Source organism: Mastigoproctus giganteus, chromosome 4, assembly GCF_048544385.1.
Source record: "Mastigoproctus giganteus isolate SK-2022 chromosome 4, ASM4854438v1, whole genome shotgun sequence".
NCBI lineage: Eukaryota > Metazoa > Arthropoda > Arachnida > Uropygi > Thelyphonidae > Mastigoproctus > Mastigoproctus giganteus.
The window spans coordinates 169416244-169430555 of record NC_143578.1 but is presented as its reverse complement, the minus strand read 5'-3'; the positions used below and the strand labels follow the sequence as shown (position 1 = coordinate 169430555).

Below are 14312 nucleotides of genomic sequence, written 5' to 3'. Positions count from 1 at the left end.
TTAAATGCCTTAGTTCTTAAAAGTTTTAAAAGAAAGAAGGGACCAGAAATGGCATATGTCGTAAATGCACACCATGTTGTAACTTTAATGGATGGATCCTTCAACCATCAGCGTTTTCGCCAGGACAGATTTGAAAGTTTATGCTTATCACAGATCCACCCATAGGATGGATCTGTCACAAGTATAAATTTTCAACAAAATAAAGTGTGCAGTGGGGGGGGGGGGGGTCACGTCGGATCTGACAGTCTTTCAACGGATGCAAAGACTTGATTTTACAGGGAAAGGGGTGGAGGCCTGCCTTTCAGGCTTCACATACTACTTCAATAAATACCAGTTTTAAATATGGAAGCACTTTATAATTGCTCTGAATGTTCTGTGTGCAGAATTCCTCTAATGAAAGGCCTACTTATTAATTATTGCACCCCCTTCCCTCCAAGCATCTGTCTAAACATGTCGGGATGCATATAGATAGCAAATTATTAATAATTAAATACTGTAATAATTACCATACTTTTTGCTTTTAATTCATAGAAATAATGATCGTGTTTTCTTTATTTGCAGTGTGTTAGCCACGCTTGGTATCTTGCAGTTGACTTCCAGCTGTACTTAGTGTCCTTGTTGGTTCTTCTTCCTCTCATGAAGTAAGTCATTGAACAATTGAGCAATCTTCGTGTAAATTAAATTGCTATCACTAGAACATTAGCCAAAGTGTGAAATAATCACCATTTAGAACATATTGGAATGAATCGAAATCCATAGTAAAAAGTCAAAAGGTGTCCATAAGATCTGCTGCTGTATTTCCAAACACTCTCTGAGCAGATTCCCCATGAATGCAGCATACTCAAGACCAGCAAACTACATCGGATCGAGCTTGTAATTGAAATATGGCAATCCAGTGTGCAGAGATGCACAAGGAGGAAGTGTCCTTGCTCGAATCCGCATAGGACACAATCATCTGACACATTCCTTTCTGCTGATTATCCCTCGGACACGGTTTTAATTTTACAGCATATTTTACCTGACTGTGGTAACTTTGCCAGTCACGAAATTTGTTTTATTGCTGTTACACATTTGACTGATCCATATGAATTCGGTCACATTTTATCAACTACGTTTAAATTTTTATGGAGTATTAACTTGTATATACAATAATACAGTGCGCTTCATTTTAGTCTTTATATTGTATTTTTATTCTTCTATATTTTTATGAGTTAAAATTTACTGAAATACTTTGTATTATCAGATTTGATAATAAAAAGCCATAGTTGCTAATGCGCGATTAAAAATAAAATCGAGTTAAATGATGCAAGGAAGCGAAATTTTTTCTTCATATCCCAAAAAAAAAAAAAAAAAAAAAAATCACCCCAAACTATCCACTTCTGTAGAATTTCATGGAACTGTCAAAAATAGCCTTGGCTATTTTTGAAAGGATACTTTATAATACTGATATAGATAACGATAATTTTAATGAGATCCGGATCTTAAAGGTGAGTTATTGACTGAATCGTGCTATTTCAACTCAAAATGGAAACCAATAACGAGTTTTACTGGTTTCTTGAATTATGCTAATTATGATAATAAAAACTGTTTATCAACTATTATTATTGAAGTTTTCTGTTTTATATGCAGGTCATTTGTTCTAGGAATGACTGTGAATTTCGTGCTGATTATTCTCTCTATTATATCTGTGGGACTGCACACATACTACAACGAATATCCGCCAACGATGTTGTTTTCTCATCCAGACCCAGAGTAAGTAGAAATAGCTTCGGTGCATTTCCTCAAGATGATTTATACTTCAGCACTGTTGAAATTAATGTTCATTTTTTGAAATTTTTCCTGATATTTTCTCATGATTTACCATCACAGATAGCACTTTTGTTCTTCTGTAAGTTTGGATTGATGAAAAATTATTCGAAAGGAATGAAATTATTATTATTATTATTATTATCAATTTATTTCTCTGTTGAAGAGACACCCCTGGGACAGCCATTTGGCTAGAAGGGTGAGAGTTACATTCTAAAGTGTGAAGGGGACCCACAAGCAAAAGGTTACAAAGTTCATGGGACTTTCACCCTGAAAGGTTGAATACAGAATTTTGGAATGCATGATTTTATAATAGAATATTTACATTTTTGGCATCTTTGAATATCATAAAATTTTTAAAATTTTGACATCATCTTAGGTTGGCAACTAGAGTACCGAGAATATATAGTTTTTTTTGAGCCGAGTGGCTATGCACTAGTTACAGGAGACGATAGGAGTCGGCAAAGACTTGCAATCTGTAGGCTTTTTCGTTACAGAGCTTTTTCTGTTCAATTCTTAGTTGATTGAAGAGTTCTGTTGCGTGTGCTGGAAAAAAGCGACTTAGGCTGTCCAGGTTTTTTAAGTTGCTTTGAAGAGAATGTCTTGTTTCACCAATTCTTGTGGCTTCTCGACGAGAGTGAAACAAGCCGTCAATACTGGGAGCGTCTAATCTTCCTGTTAGCAGTTGGGCTAATGTGAAAATATTTCTTGTGTTGATTGGCTGTTTCCAGGGAGGAATGCTGAGATTGGAAAGTAGAATGGCTCTAGAGATAGTAAAGGGTTGGTTCGAGATCCTGTTCAGCCATCTCAAGAGCCAGTATTCAATACTAAGAAACGCTTTCAGGTTACTCGGTGGGGCAGAGGACCAAATCTGTGACGCATTCAGTGGGATTGGAAGTATACATTTCAAGATATACTTTTTAACAAGATCTGGGTTTCTAATGCCAATTAACTCCTGTTTGGCAGCCCAAGGCGCTGCATATGTTTTAGCTTTGATGTAACCAAAGTGCTCTGAGAATGCTAGTCCCTCATCCCATTTTAGGCTAAGGTCTACGTGCGATTTAACCTTTGGAACTTCGCATCCGCTTACCAGCATAGAGATATCGTTCCTGCTCTTTTTCTTTGTAATTGTCATCTGGGCGGATTTACTTTGGTTTAAACGTAGTCCAATACAGTCGAGGTAATGCTCCAGTTCATTTATTGTGTTATTGGCTTGTCGATTTGTTTGCTTAACTTGTTGTAGATCTTTAGATTTGACGAAGAATTTCAGGTCATCAGCATATGTAATAAAGTTGCCTTTATGGGATGCAAAAAATGGTTCCAGAGCTGCAGCAAATAACAGTGAGGAGAGAACGCCTCCCTGTGGCACTCCCTGCGAAATGGAGTAATGGGCAATAAAATCGTCATTAAGGATTATGAGGCGTCTTTCCTTCAGAATGCTACATAAAATCTTCAGGAGATTGCCTTGTATTTTGAAGTAGAAAGATAAAATTTGTTCTAGAGCCGTTATCGATATTATAATATCGTTTCTTATTGTTGAGAACTTTCTGCATCCGGAAAAGGGTCTCAAGGAGCTTTGTGACGTTTGATCTTCCAGATACGACGGAGTGTAGGCGCAGAGGACTATGCCCGAAGTAGCGTTGGGCTAGGGCTGAGAGAAGAATCTTCTTGAAAATTTTCAAGATGGTGCAACTTATGGCTATGGGTCTATAGTCTTTGGCGTTTTTTGGTTTCTTTATTTTGGGAATGGGCCTGACTACGTAGCTGTTTCATATACAGGGGAGAGTACCTTTTTGAATGATTTCATTGAAAGTGTTATGCCGCACCTCAATAATGTAAGGGCTGCTGATTTTTGCCATGAAAAGAGGGAAGTTATCAGGACCAACAGTTGCTTTATTAGGAAGTTTATTTATGACTTTCATGAGGTTTTCTTTGGTAATTGTGATGGTTGTTAGAGGTGTCTTTCTTAGTAAGTTTGAAACGGATTCTTCTTTGTCTACGATTCGGTGAAGGTGATCAGTTATTCTCTTCCTATTTTATTCTGTTGCTAATTGGTTGGAAGCGGGAGGTTGTTCAAATGCCTTCTTGGACCATTCGGTAAATACCATGGCAGTCATGAGACCCATGATATTTGAAGCGACAATAAATGCAGTTGAATTTTGGTTGTAGAACCCAAAGAGCGGACTTCTGCAAACAGAGGATAACAATTCTTACAGGTCGTTTAAAAAAAAAAAAACAACGTACCGACATCTGAGGAGATTATGTGGAAAAATAATATTAATTTTTTTCCTGTCGGTTTCACTTGTCTGTAATCAGCTACTTGCCAGATGCAGCAGTGTAGTCCGAAAATCACGATCCGATAAAAGAAACTACCCTACTCAAAAAATAAGCGGTTTCCAAAGACACTTTACGTTATCTTTGCACAATTAAAATAATAAGGACGCGATAGCACAGCGGTTACGACGCCGGACTGCAATATCATGGACCCGGGTTCGAATCCCACAGCGAAGGGAAAAACTGAGGATAAAAAATTCGCGAAAGTACAGTCATCGGACCTACATTCCCAAAGTGGAAGTAACGGCTGAGACAGAGGGTGTCTCCAGTCAGTGTTGCTCCCATAACTACCAACCACCACTGGAAGCCAAAGCTAAAACAGGTCTACCTCCATAGCTAGATAAAGATGAAAAGTAGAAATATTGAACATATTGCATCGAGTGTAGCGCAGGATAAAGTCTCTCACGTTCAGGCCTTAGGCAGACGGGTCTGTTCGCAAAGTCGGAGACAGTCTCTGAGGAAGACAAAACTAAACCTATTTTATTAGGGTCACCAGGAAATTTAATTTCAACTACCCATGTGTATTGTGTCCGTAAATTGCATGTGTTCTCTGGTCGATTTGCCTGTTTGCTGGACGGAAAAAACCCTCAGTTTCTGGGGGAAAAACCTTGTTATCTACGCCTAAGACCGACTAATTCAGCCAGGGAGTGAAAAAAGCTCACTAAAGTTCCTTGCGTCATCGACGGTATTCGAACCCGAGCCTTTTCCACCCGGTGTGGGGAGGACGGTGACGATACCACTGTGCTACATGCGCAGACCTCCGAGGAAGACAGTGGAGCAAGAAGTGCTCTCACACACATATGACTACCACAACGGAATGGAAAGTCCAACCAACTGGAAGCTTTCTGCGCAACTGCGCCAGTGACTACCCAGAAAGGAAGAAAAAGCCAACGCATGAAGTTGAGCATCGAAAAGAATACGTTTATCACGCGAGCATACTATGAAGTAATGAAGCTAGACACCCATATGACAGTGTGCAGGAAGAAATTACACACCAAGTAGTTGGAACGGTTCCCGACTGCCCAGGTCACAGAACAGCAAATAGCAGACCAGAGACGGACCATCATCAAAAAGAACCTGACAGCTCCTGCAATCTTTGAAAAAAATAAGCAGGATGTCGGTGACCAACTGCAAACAACATCAAATACGGTCATAAAGAAACCAGAATTGGAGGAGCAACAGCAACTACAGGAACTACAATCCGGAGTAGCCGAAGTGGAAATAGGCAAGATCGCGATATCCAGAATTCGATAGAATGAATCCTACAAAGACCAACACCATACTGAAGCAGAGACACAACAGAATCCAGTGGCAAGTCAAAGACCACCTCGAGAGGCGAATAATAGCAGATTATCTCAAAAACAATGAACTAACGCTAGACACCATCAGCACAGCCATTTACTCTACTGCTGTAGCAGTCACTAGGATGAACAAATGAGAAACCAGAGAACAACACAACGCAAAAACAAAGAACCGCGCCTCTGTAGCCAGGTGGGAAGGAGCAGCAGTGCGTAGCACATAAGGTCTAATCAAGAAGTATCGCTTCTTGATTAGACCGGGGTTCGAGCCCGTCACTACCAAATACGGAGAAAGCGGAAAGGTCAGGGAATGACCACCGCATATTCCCGGAGCAATATGGCCTTAGTTGCTAATGCTCCTAAAAACCAAATAACAAACAAACAACAAAGAACCACCAGCCTGGCTGCAGCAGAAGATAGCAGAGATAAAGTGAAACAAGACTAAGTGACACAGTACCAATGGGATAACAGAAGTAAGAAGCTAATCAGAATATTGAAGATCACTCTCAAGGAAGATAACATCCACAACAAACACGTCACCTATAATCAGAGGATCGAAGAATACCTTGACACTCTCATGCAGAAGGTCTTGAACATTCTCATGCAGAAGCTCAGCAAGAGACTTCGCTGTTAGTAGGAGAGTGCCAGAGGAAAACAGACAACAGGGTTTTTGATGAAAACCAGAGAGCCTTGTTGATGCTGTTGTAAATTTTTAGGAGCATCAGCAACTAAGATCATATTGCTCCGTGTACATTGTCTGTAAATTGTGTGTTCCGAGGGCAATTTTCTGTTTGCTGGACGAAAAACCTTAGTTTCCAGAAGAAAAGACCTTGCTACCCTCGCCTGAGACCGACTAACTCAGCCACTTTGTAAAAATGTTCACAAAAATCGTCCCATCATCGACCGGGACTCGAACTCAAGTCTCTTTCACACGGTGTGGGGGAGTACGGCGATTCTACTAACTGTGCTATCCACGAGGACATTGAGAAACTTCTACAGGAAAATCAGATAATAGGAGAAGGAAGGCAACGAACCCCCCAACCAGAGGACTCTCTATCCTGTTTATTTTTTGTGCGTACTATCCAGTACTATGTTTATCTTGTGTGCGTACTATGTTGCTTTATCAAAATTAAAGATGGAAAGATGCTATATGGAACGTGAGTGTAATAAATAGGTGTCCAGGGATCTTAAGTTAAACTAGAATAAAGTGAAAGGGAAAGTGAGATAGACACAATTATATTTGCAATTAGTTTAATATAAAAATTTCAAGCATGAGGTTATACCTTATTACTACAGATAATAAGATTTAACTTTCCCGTGTTTTTTCAACTTCACAAGCAAGTTATTTATGACATGTAAACCCCTTTCTCTTTTCTTTGTATACACAATTACTACGGTTTACAATAAATACAGTTCTCAGCAAGAGGTCCTTGCTAATTCATTAGCCATTTTTCTCCTAGAAATAAGATAAAATTCCCCTTTTTATTACACTTGTTAATTGAGTCTTTTCTTAGCAGGAACACACAGTTCTTAAATTAAGGTTTAATTTCTCTTGTCAGGACAAGAGATAGTATCAATAAAGTGTACTTCCAGTATGATTAGAGAGGCCTGTGCGCTCTGAGTTCATTATTATTGTGGATTATTGTGTGGCACAGAGCGAAACGGAAGACAGAATAAATAATGACAAGTTTAATACTAATTGTAAAACGCACATATATTAAATACATACAAAAGCTTTCGTTATTATGGTAACCTTCATCAGTCAAACTGACAGTTTGAGTGTGGAACATGAGGGCGTGTACTGCCAGTCATGTATATTAAACTGCGTGGTTAATTGTTTGATGTTGAAGCTGTGGCTATGACGTATGTGAACGTTGCCAACGTTTGTCATTTTTATTTTATTTTATTTTATTTTTTATTTTTGTATTTTTGTATGGGCGGCACCTAGAACAGAAGTTCATCTCCGCCTCGTTGCTCTGTTCAGTTTTTACAGACTCTGTCAAGGTAAGGTCAGTGTGTGTCGTATAAAAAAAATAAAAATAAATAAATAAATAAATAGATAAATAAATAAATAAATAAATAGATAAATAATTTTTATTTTATTTTATTTTTTCAAACAAATCCACACAGAAATATCCCAGGTTGGAAGAAGGTAGATGAAAAGGAAGACGAGAGAGAGAGAAAAAAAAAGTTTTTCATCCATCCCGCACGGGAGAAAGTGATAGGAAAGAAAAACTGTTTGTGAGCTTATATGTGTGTTCTGTAGTGTGATGTTGTGTTTTGGCCTTTTGGCTACCTGGAAGCAGTGATCACCTGGACGACTTCTACAGGTACCCGTCCCTAGCAGAAGGAGGGCAAGGTCTCCCCCTGCTATCTGCACACCCTCCTCCCTGGAGAAAGAGTTCCCAGGGAGGAAAGAAAAACTTGTATAAGATGAAAAGAGGAGGACCTTTCCGGCCCAGGGAAGTCCCAATCCAGGATGAATTGCTAGAACAACGATGCAAACAACAACAACAAAAATAATAATAATAATAAATAAATAATAACAAATAAATAATTAAAAAAATAATAAATAAATAATTAAAAAAATAATAAAAATAAATAAATAAAATAAACATATAGTGTGAGAGAGGAACTTTCCTGGTCTGGGGAGCCCCAGCTCAGGTCAGAACGTGAAAAAAAAAAAAAAAAAAAAAAAGTTTTAAATCCCACAACAATGGTTGCTTCAATAATAGGGTGGACATGACATCCGCTGCTTTTGTTGAGGTATGTACTTACAGTACTTTTTCCCATCGCCAGGTTGGACCAATTCCTTTATCAAAGGACGATTTTTCCCTTCTGGGACTTGCAATTCGGGGGATCCCTTTCTTATGCTTCCTCTTCCTTTTAGGACTATCAGACTGGACTCGGATGCTAGCGGACCATCTGGTTTTCATAACCTTTCGCGTATACTTAACTACGGCTCGTCCAACATCGCTCAAAACCCTTTTAGCGTGCTCTGCTCATACTCAGCTAATTTTCACTGATCCAAAACCCTTTTCGGCCTACCCCCCCCCCCCCGGTACACAACTACTGCACAACATCTAGACACCACCAAAGCTTTACCCGAAAGACCAACTCATTTTCCCACTACTCAAGTCCTTATATACCAAATTATGTTTATTTTTGTCTAATCCTAGATTAATCCTTTCGCCATTGACGATCTAAAACTCTTTCTTTCCGTTTCGCCGCACAATTCTCAGGTTCGGCCTTTTCGAGGAAAACGGTCTTCACCTTCTCTGGGTCAAAGTTCTCTTTCCTCGCCTTTACGCACTTTCTTAAATAATTAATTATCCGTTTCTATTTATTCAAATTATTCGTGTATTTCAATAAATGTTTGCCGAATTTAGCTAAACTGTATTTAGGTATAGTATCCAAAATTTTATAAGTATAATAATTTTTTTTTTTTTTTTTCATTACTAGTAAGCCAGAGTTTACAATTCATTTTGAAATTACAAGTCCCCTGGAGTTGGTGTTCTCCTGAATTGATATTTGTAAATAGCTTGCCTTCTTCCAGTTGAAGATTATCTTGTGTTTTAAGAATTGATTTTTATGTTTATGACAGTTAAATGTCATTGTTTTTGAGAATTGAACCTTTTTTAAAGTTGTTATTTTCTTTAAGAATGAAGTATGGCTTCACCTTCAAGTCGAAGACTGAAGAACTACTGGAAGTGATTTCTCTCTCTCTCTCTCTCTCTCTCTCTCTCTCTCTTCTTACTATTATCTGATGGATCCATCTGATATGACGTTCCCTGAACCATTTCTCACATATTTCTCCTGTCTTAAATACCTATTCTGTTCCTTCTCTATTGGCATCCGCTTGGGACTTGTCCTAGGTAGATGCAGCAAGACGACAGTAGATCCTGGCCGCCGCCATGTGGCGCAGATGGGGGTGGGACGCAGTGACAGGGTGGTGCTGCTTTTCACCTGCTAAAAGCCAGCTGCCAACACAAGAGCAGACCATATCATTACACTTACACACTCAACACACTACATACAAATGCCCGGCTTTGGCGCAAGCTTCTTCACAAGATGTACAACAGCAGCTAATGGCGCGAACCCTGGGGTCCGCCAAAACAACATATGAATATCCTCCCCCCTGATAATAAGGCACCCTTACACAACTCAGTCTCTGACTCAAGGAATCGCCTACCTGAAGACTAAGGACAAAGACACCACAAACTCAGCAAAGTACTGAACAATTACCTCTCTCCCAATAATATACAAGATCCTGACCAGCTGCATAAGTAAGAAGATATCAGACCACCTGTAGAGCCAGAACATAATGGCCTAGCAGCAAAAGGGATGTAAGCAGACGTGCAAAGGATACAAAAAAAAAAAAAAAAAAAAACCTATTATTTTTAGACTACCTGAATAACGAAATTCATCTACTGTGATGTGTATCTTATGTCTGTTAATTGCGTATGTTCAATTGTCGATTTGTCTGTTTTGCTGGACGAAAAACCCCAATTTGTTTCTGGGGGGGGGAAACCTTCCTATCTACGCCTGAGACCGACTAACTCAGCCACGGAGTGAAAAAAAGCCCATTAAAGTTCCTCGCGTCATCGACGGGATTCGAACCCAGGCCTTTTCCACCCGGTGTGGGGAGGACGGTGACGATACCACTGTGCTACCCGCGCAGACGAGTAAAGGATACAATTAGCATTTGACTATTGACGCTGCAGCTATGGAGCAAGTCTACAAGAAACGCTGCAAACTGTACACGGCTTACATCGGATACCGTAAGACCTTCAACTCTGTGCTCTATAGTTTCCTGATGGAGACTCAGAAGATCTACAAAGTTAAACCGACACTAACACACTTCCTAGAAGCAACCATAATAAAATGGAGGTGACCATCGAGGTGGAGGACATCACGAGCAGACCAATCAGAAGAGGAATCTTCAAGGGAGATATCCTTAGCTCACTATGGTACTGTTTTGCACCATGTCTACCATGCTGAATAAGAACAGCAGCTAGACCATGTGAGGAAGAACCTATTCACCGTCTCTAGATGAACGACATTGATCTCTATGCCACAACTGAGAATCAACTCCAATAGCTACTCCTGATCACTGAAGAGTTTAGCACTGGCACCAGAATGCAATTTGGTCTAGACAAATGCAAGACCTGTGGATTACATCAACGACATCTATTCGGACAAATCTATCAGCTGAATACTGGTGAATTATCATGATTATATTAGGGTCACCCGTAATTCATAACATAATCCCGTATTTTGTGTATGTAAATTGTGTGTTCTCTGGTAGATTTGCCTGTTTTGATGGATCAAAAGACTCCAGTTTCTGAGGTAAAAGCCTTTCCATCTACGCCTGAGACCGACTAACTCAGTCACGGAGTGAAAAAAAACATTAAAGTTCCTCGTGTCATCGACGGGATTCGATCCGAAGCCTTTTCCACCCGGTGTGGGGAGGAGGTTGACGATATCACTGTGCTACCACGTAGACGAATACCTATGAAGAGATCGAAGCCATGACAGAGGAAGCGACATACAAATGATGCAGTTCCACCAGTTAGATCACAAGGATATCAAGGCCCTCCTCGCTGAGAAATATCATTAGAGACTGGAAAGCCTACTAAACTCAAACCTGAATGGGGGGAAACATGGTCACAGTAATAAACACTTACGCAGTCCCAGTACTAACGTACTCCTTTGTAATCTTAGATTGGACTAACACTGAGATGGAGGAGATTACGAGTTCGACCAGGATAATGCTGACCAAGAGTCGCCAACTGTACCCGAAGTCGGCCATCGAGAGACTGACTATATCCCTTAAAGGAGGTGGAGGATCGACTGACGTCATTGAACAAGAGAACTATTAAGAACCTGCGGAATTACTTACAGGAAACAGGCCATCAATCTACCAAGCCATAAAAAAGATAAACCAATGGCACACAACAGTTGACCTCAGCAAGGAGACCACACTCGCACAGACAGAAGAAACAAAGAGAGAAAGATGGGCGAAGAAGAAACTACAATGACCTCCATCAAAAATACATAGATACAATGGCTTTTACCGCTCACGAATGGAAGGCTCTTCTCCGAGACCGAAGGATTCATGCTCTCCATCCAAAATCAGGTAATCAACGCCAGGAACCATAGGAAATACGTCGCCAAGGACCCGGGAGTAACAGATGACACATGGTCGTTGTCACCTAGTCCCAGAAAAAATCCAGCACATTACCGCAAGATGCAGGGTGATCACCTAGACAGAGTACACTCACAGACAAGACCAGGTCACCAGGATAATACATAGAAGCTAGCGGAAAAATACCAGCTTGGTAAAGAAAGTGTACTGTATTAAAGTACGAACCTCAGGTCGTAATAGAGACCCTTATTCATAAACTATATTGGGACTGTGCCATAATAACAGACAAAATGATTCCACACAACAGACCAGACATAACTCTCATCGAGAACGCAATAGCTACCTACCTGTTCGCCATAACGGTGCCTAACACCAGCAACCTCCAGAAAACATGCGAGGAAAAGATCTGGAAGTATTCACACCTAAGACAGGAAGTCAATGAAATGTGGCAAATGGAACAAGTAATCACCATCGCAGTCACCATGTCAACCATGGACATGGTACCAAAGAGCTCGATAGGAATTTAGCAGTAATAGGCCTCTCAGAGAACACTTACATGGAACTCTAAAAAGCCCAAATCCTGAACACAGGACAGTGACAGTCAGGTAGTTCCTCCACGAACAGTAATAACAATAATAACAGTAATTGGACACAAGTACCCACCCCATACACTTGGTACCATTGCATAGGGTGGGTGAAAGTCAATGGATGGAAAAAAATCCCATAAGAAGAAAGTATAGTCATAATAATACCTGGGGGACTTCGCCCCCTGGTCGGTTTCCTCACCGAATACCGCACACGCTTTTCGACGTAAACTGTTGAGGTATGACGGCATAAATCAAATCTTTTCTACGGAGAAGGCACCTGTCGGAACGCACTGATCGTTTTCGAATCAGGAAATGACCTACGTAATTATTTACCTTTGCAGTTGTAGTGACGTAATAGTCCCGCCCACTTGTACCACGTGACCCGCATCCCTATTCTTCCATTGGCTACCCCACCATGCAGCATTCTCAAGATTGAATAAATATTATCATGCAATTATTTACCGCCTTTTAGTAATAGTAATGGAGGCATGTGATACAAGAAAGCAAGCATATGAGCTTATGTAGCATAATGGATGTGCGAAAAAACAATTTCGCACAATCATTCCCTCTAAATGTTTGTCCAGATCCTCCTTGAATTTATTTAAGCTATCAACTTCCACAACGACAGATGGAAGTTTGTTCCAGCAATTAACCACCCGCTGGCTAAAGGGAAATTTCCACACATCTATTCTACAACTAGCTTTCCTCAATTAATATTGAGGAAAGATAGTTGTTTTCAATTAATATTGAGGAAAGCTAGTTGAGGAAAACTGCCTCCTTTAATATAACTGGATAAATTCCATCCACCACAGGTGCCTTTCTTATGTTTAACTTCAACAATTTCTCCTCTACTTTGCTCTCTGTCACAAATCGTTTAGCTCACTGGCAGAGTTTAATACTGTAAACCTCTGGCATTCTCCTTCCTAAATTATTCATGTGTGAATGTAGATGTAAAATACTCATTCAGATTATCAGATATCTAAGCAGGATCATCAACAGTTGAACCATCGATATCAAGTGGACCAATCTGATTCATCCCCTTTCTTCTAGTTTATATAAGTAAAGAAATCCTTGTTGATTTTCTTAGCATCCTTTGCCAAAGATTTCTCGTAATTTACCTTCGCTTGCCTGATGTCCTTTGTGACTTGATTAGAAACTAACTTATAACTGCCATAGGCTTCTTTGTAGTCTGATAATTTATATGCATCATATGCAATTTATTTCTCTGCCAGGAGTCTCATTATTCCATCTGACATTAATTTACATAGGTCACTTAGGAAAAGGCCCTTTGCTTTGGGTTCTGTAATGTATGATGAATACTGTTGCATCTGAAAGAGCAGGACTAAAATATTGAGCAACTATACAAATATTTAAAATATTTACAAAATACTAAACTATTTACAAACTACATCGGGACGATCGGTCCCTTCATTAGCTGACATTACTATACAAAAAACTTTACAATGGAACATCAAATGATGCCGGACGTGGTCATGAATTAAACAGTGAAGCACGTGCACCAGGTTGGTGTGCTTTATGGAGACCAACGCCCTATGCATTACGCCCTACGTACGCGCTCTACATTGTCAACAGCAAGTGTCTGATTCTGCCCTGTAACTCATTTGTGTTCTTTCCATTTAACGTTCACCAACCTCGTTTACGTGCTTCACTGTCTAATACATGAACACTCTCGGTGTCATTTGATGTTCCATTGTAATGTTTTTTGTATATTAATGTCAGCTAATGAAGGGACCCATCGTCCCGATATAGTAGAGGTATGATTGTAAATAGTTTAGTATTTTGTAAATATTTGTATTTACTAATTTGTATAATAATAACGTTGTACTAACAATATAACGCACAGATGGAAATCTAATAAGAAAATGCCTAAGTAATATTTACCTGCCATTTGTAGTGACGTAATTGCCCCGCTCTCTTCTCCCATTGGCTCAAATAAATATAATTAGGAGGAAAACTTTTTTTATGTATATATAGAGAGATAATAATAAGCTCGCTAATAGGTTACCGATTAGAACAATTCTGAACCGTTAGTTAACGAAATAAATAACCATGGAATTTCAATATTTTAGAAAAAGTAGAAGGGGTGAAATGTTTATTAGTATTAGTATTAGTATTAGT

General features: G+C 39.6%; 2 protein-coding genes across 2 annotated transcripts in view; one reads left to right on the top strand and one right to left on the bottom strand.

Moving 5' to 3' along the window:
* The window catches only part of LOC150087189 (uncharacterized), a 94508-nt gene that overhangs the window by 70077 nt on the left and 10119 nt on the right, over window positions 1-14312 (bottom strand). The window lies entirely within an intron of this gene.
* The window catches only part of LOC150087190 (nose resistant to fluoxetine protein 6-like), a 55097-nt gene that overhangs the window by 30897 nt on the left and 9888 nt on the right, over window positions 1-14312 (top strand). Inside the window, exon 9 of the mRNA XM_090371270.1 lies at window positions 1630-1752. Within this exon, the coding sequence (XP_090227396.1) occupies window positions 1630-1752 (123 nt within the window). The remainder of the gene's footprint in view (window positions 1-1629; window positions 1753-14312) is intronic.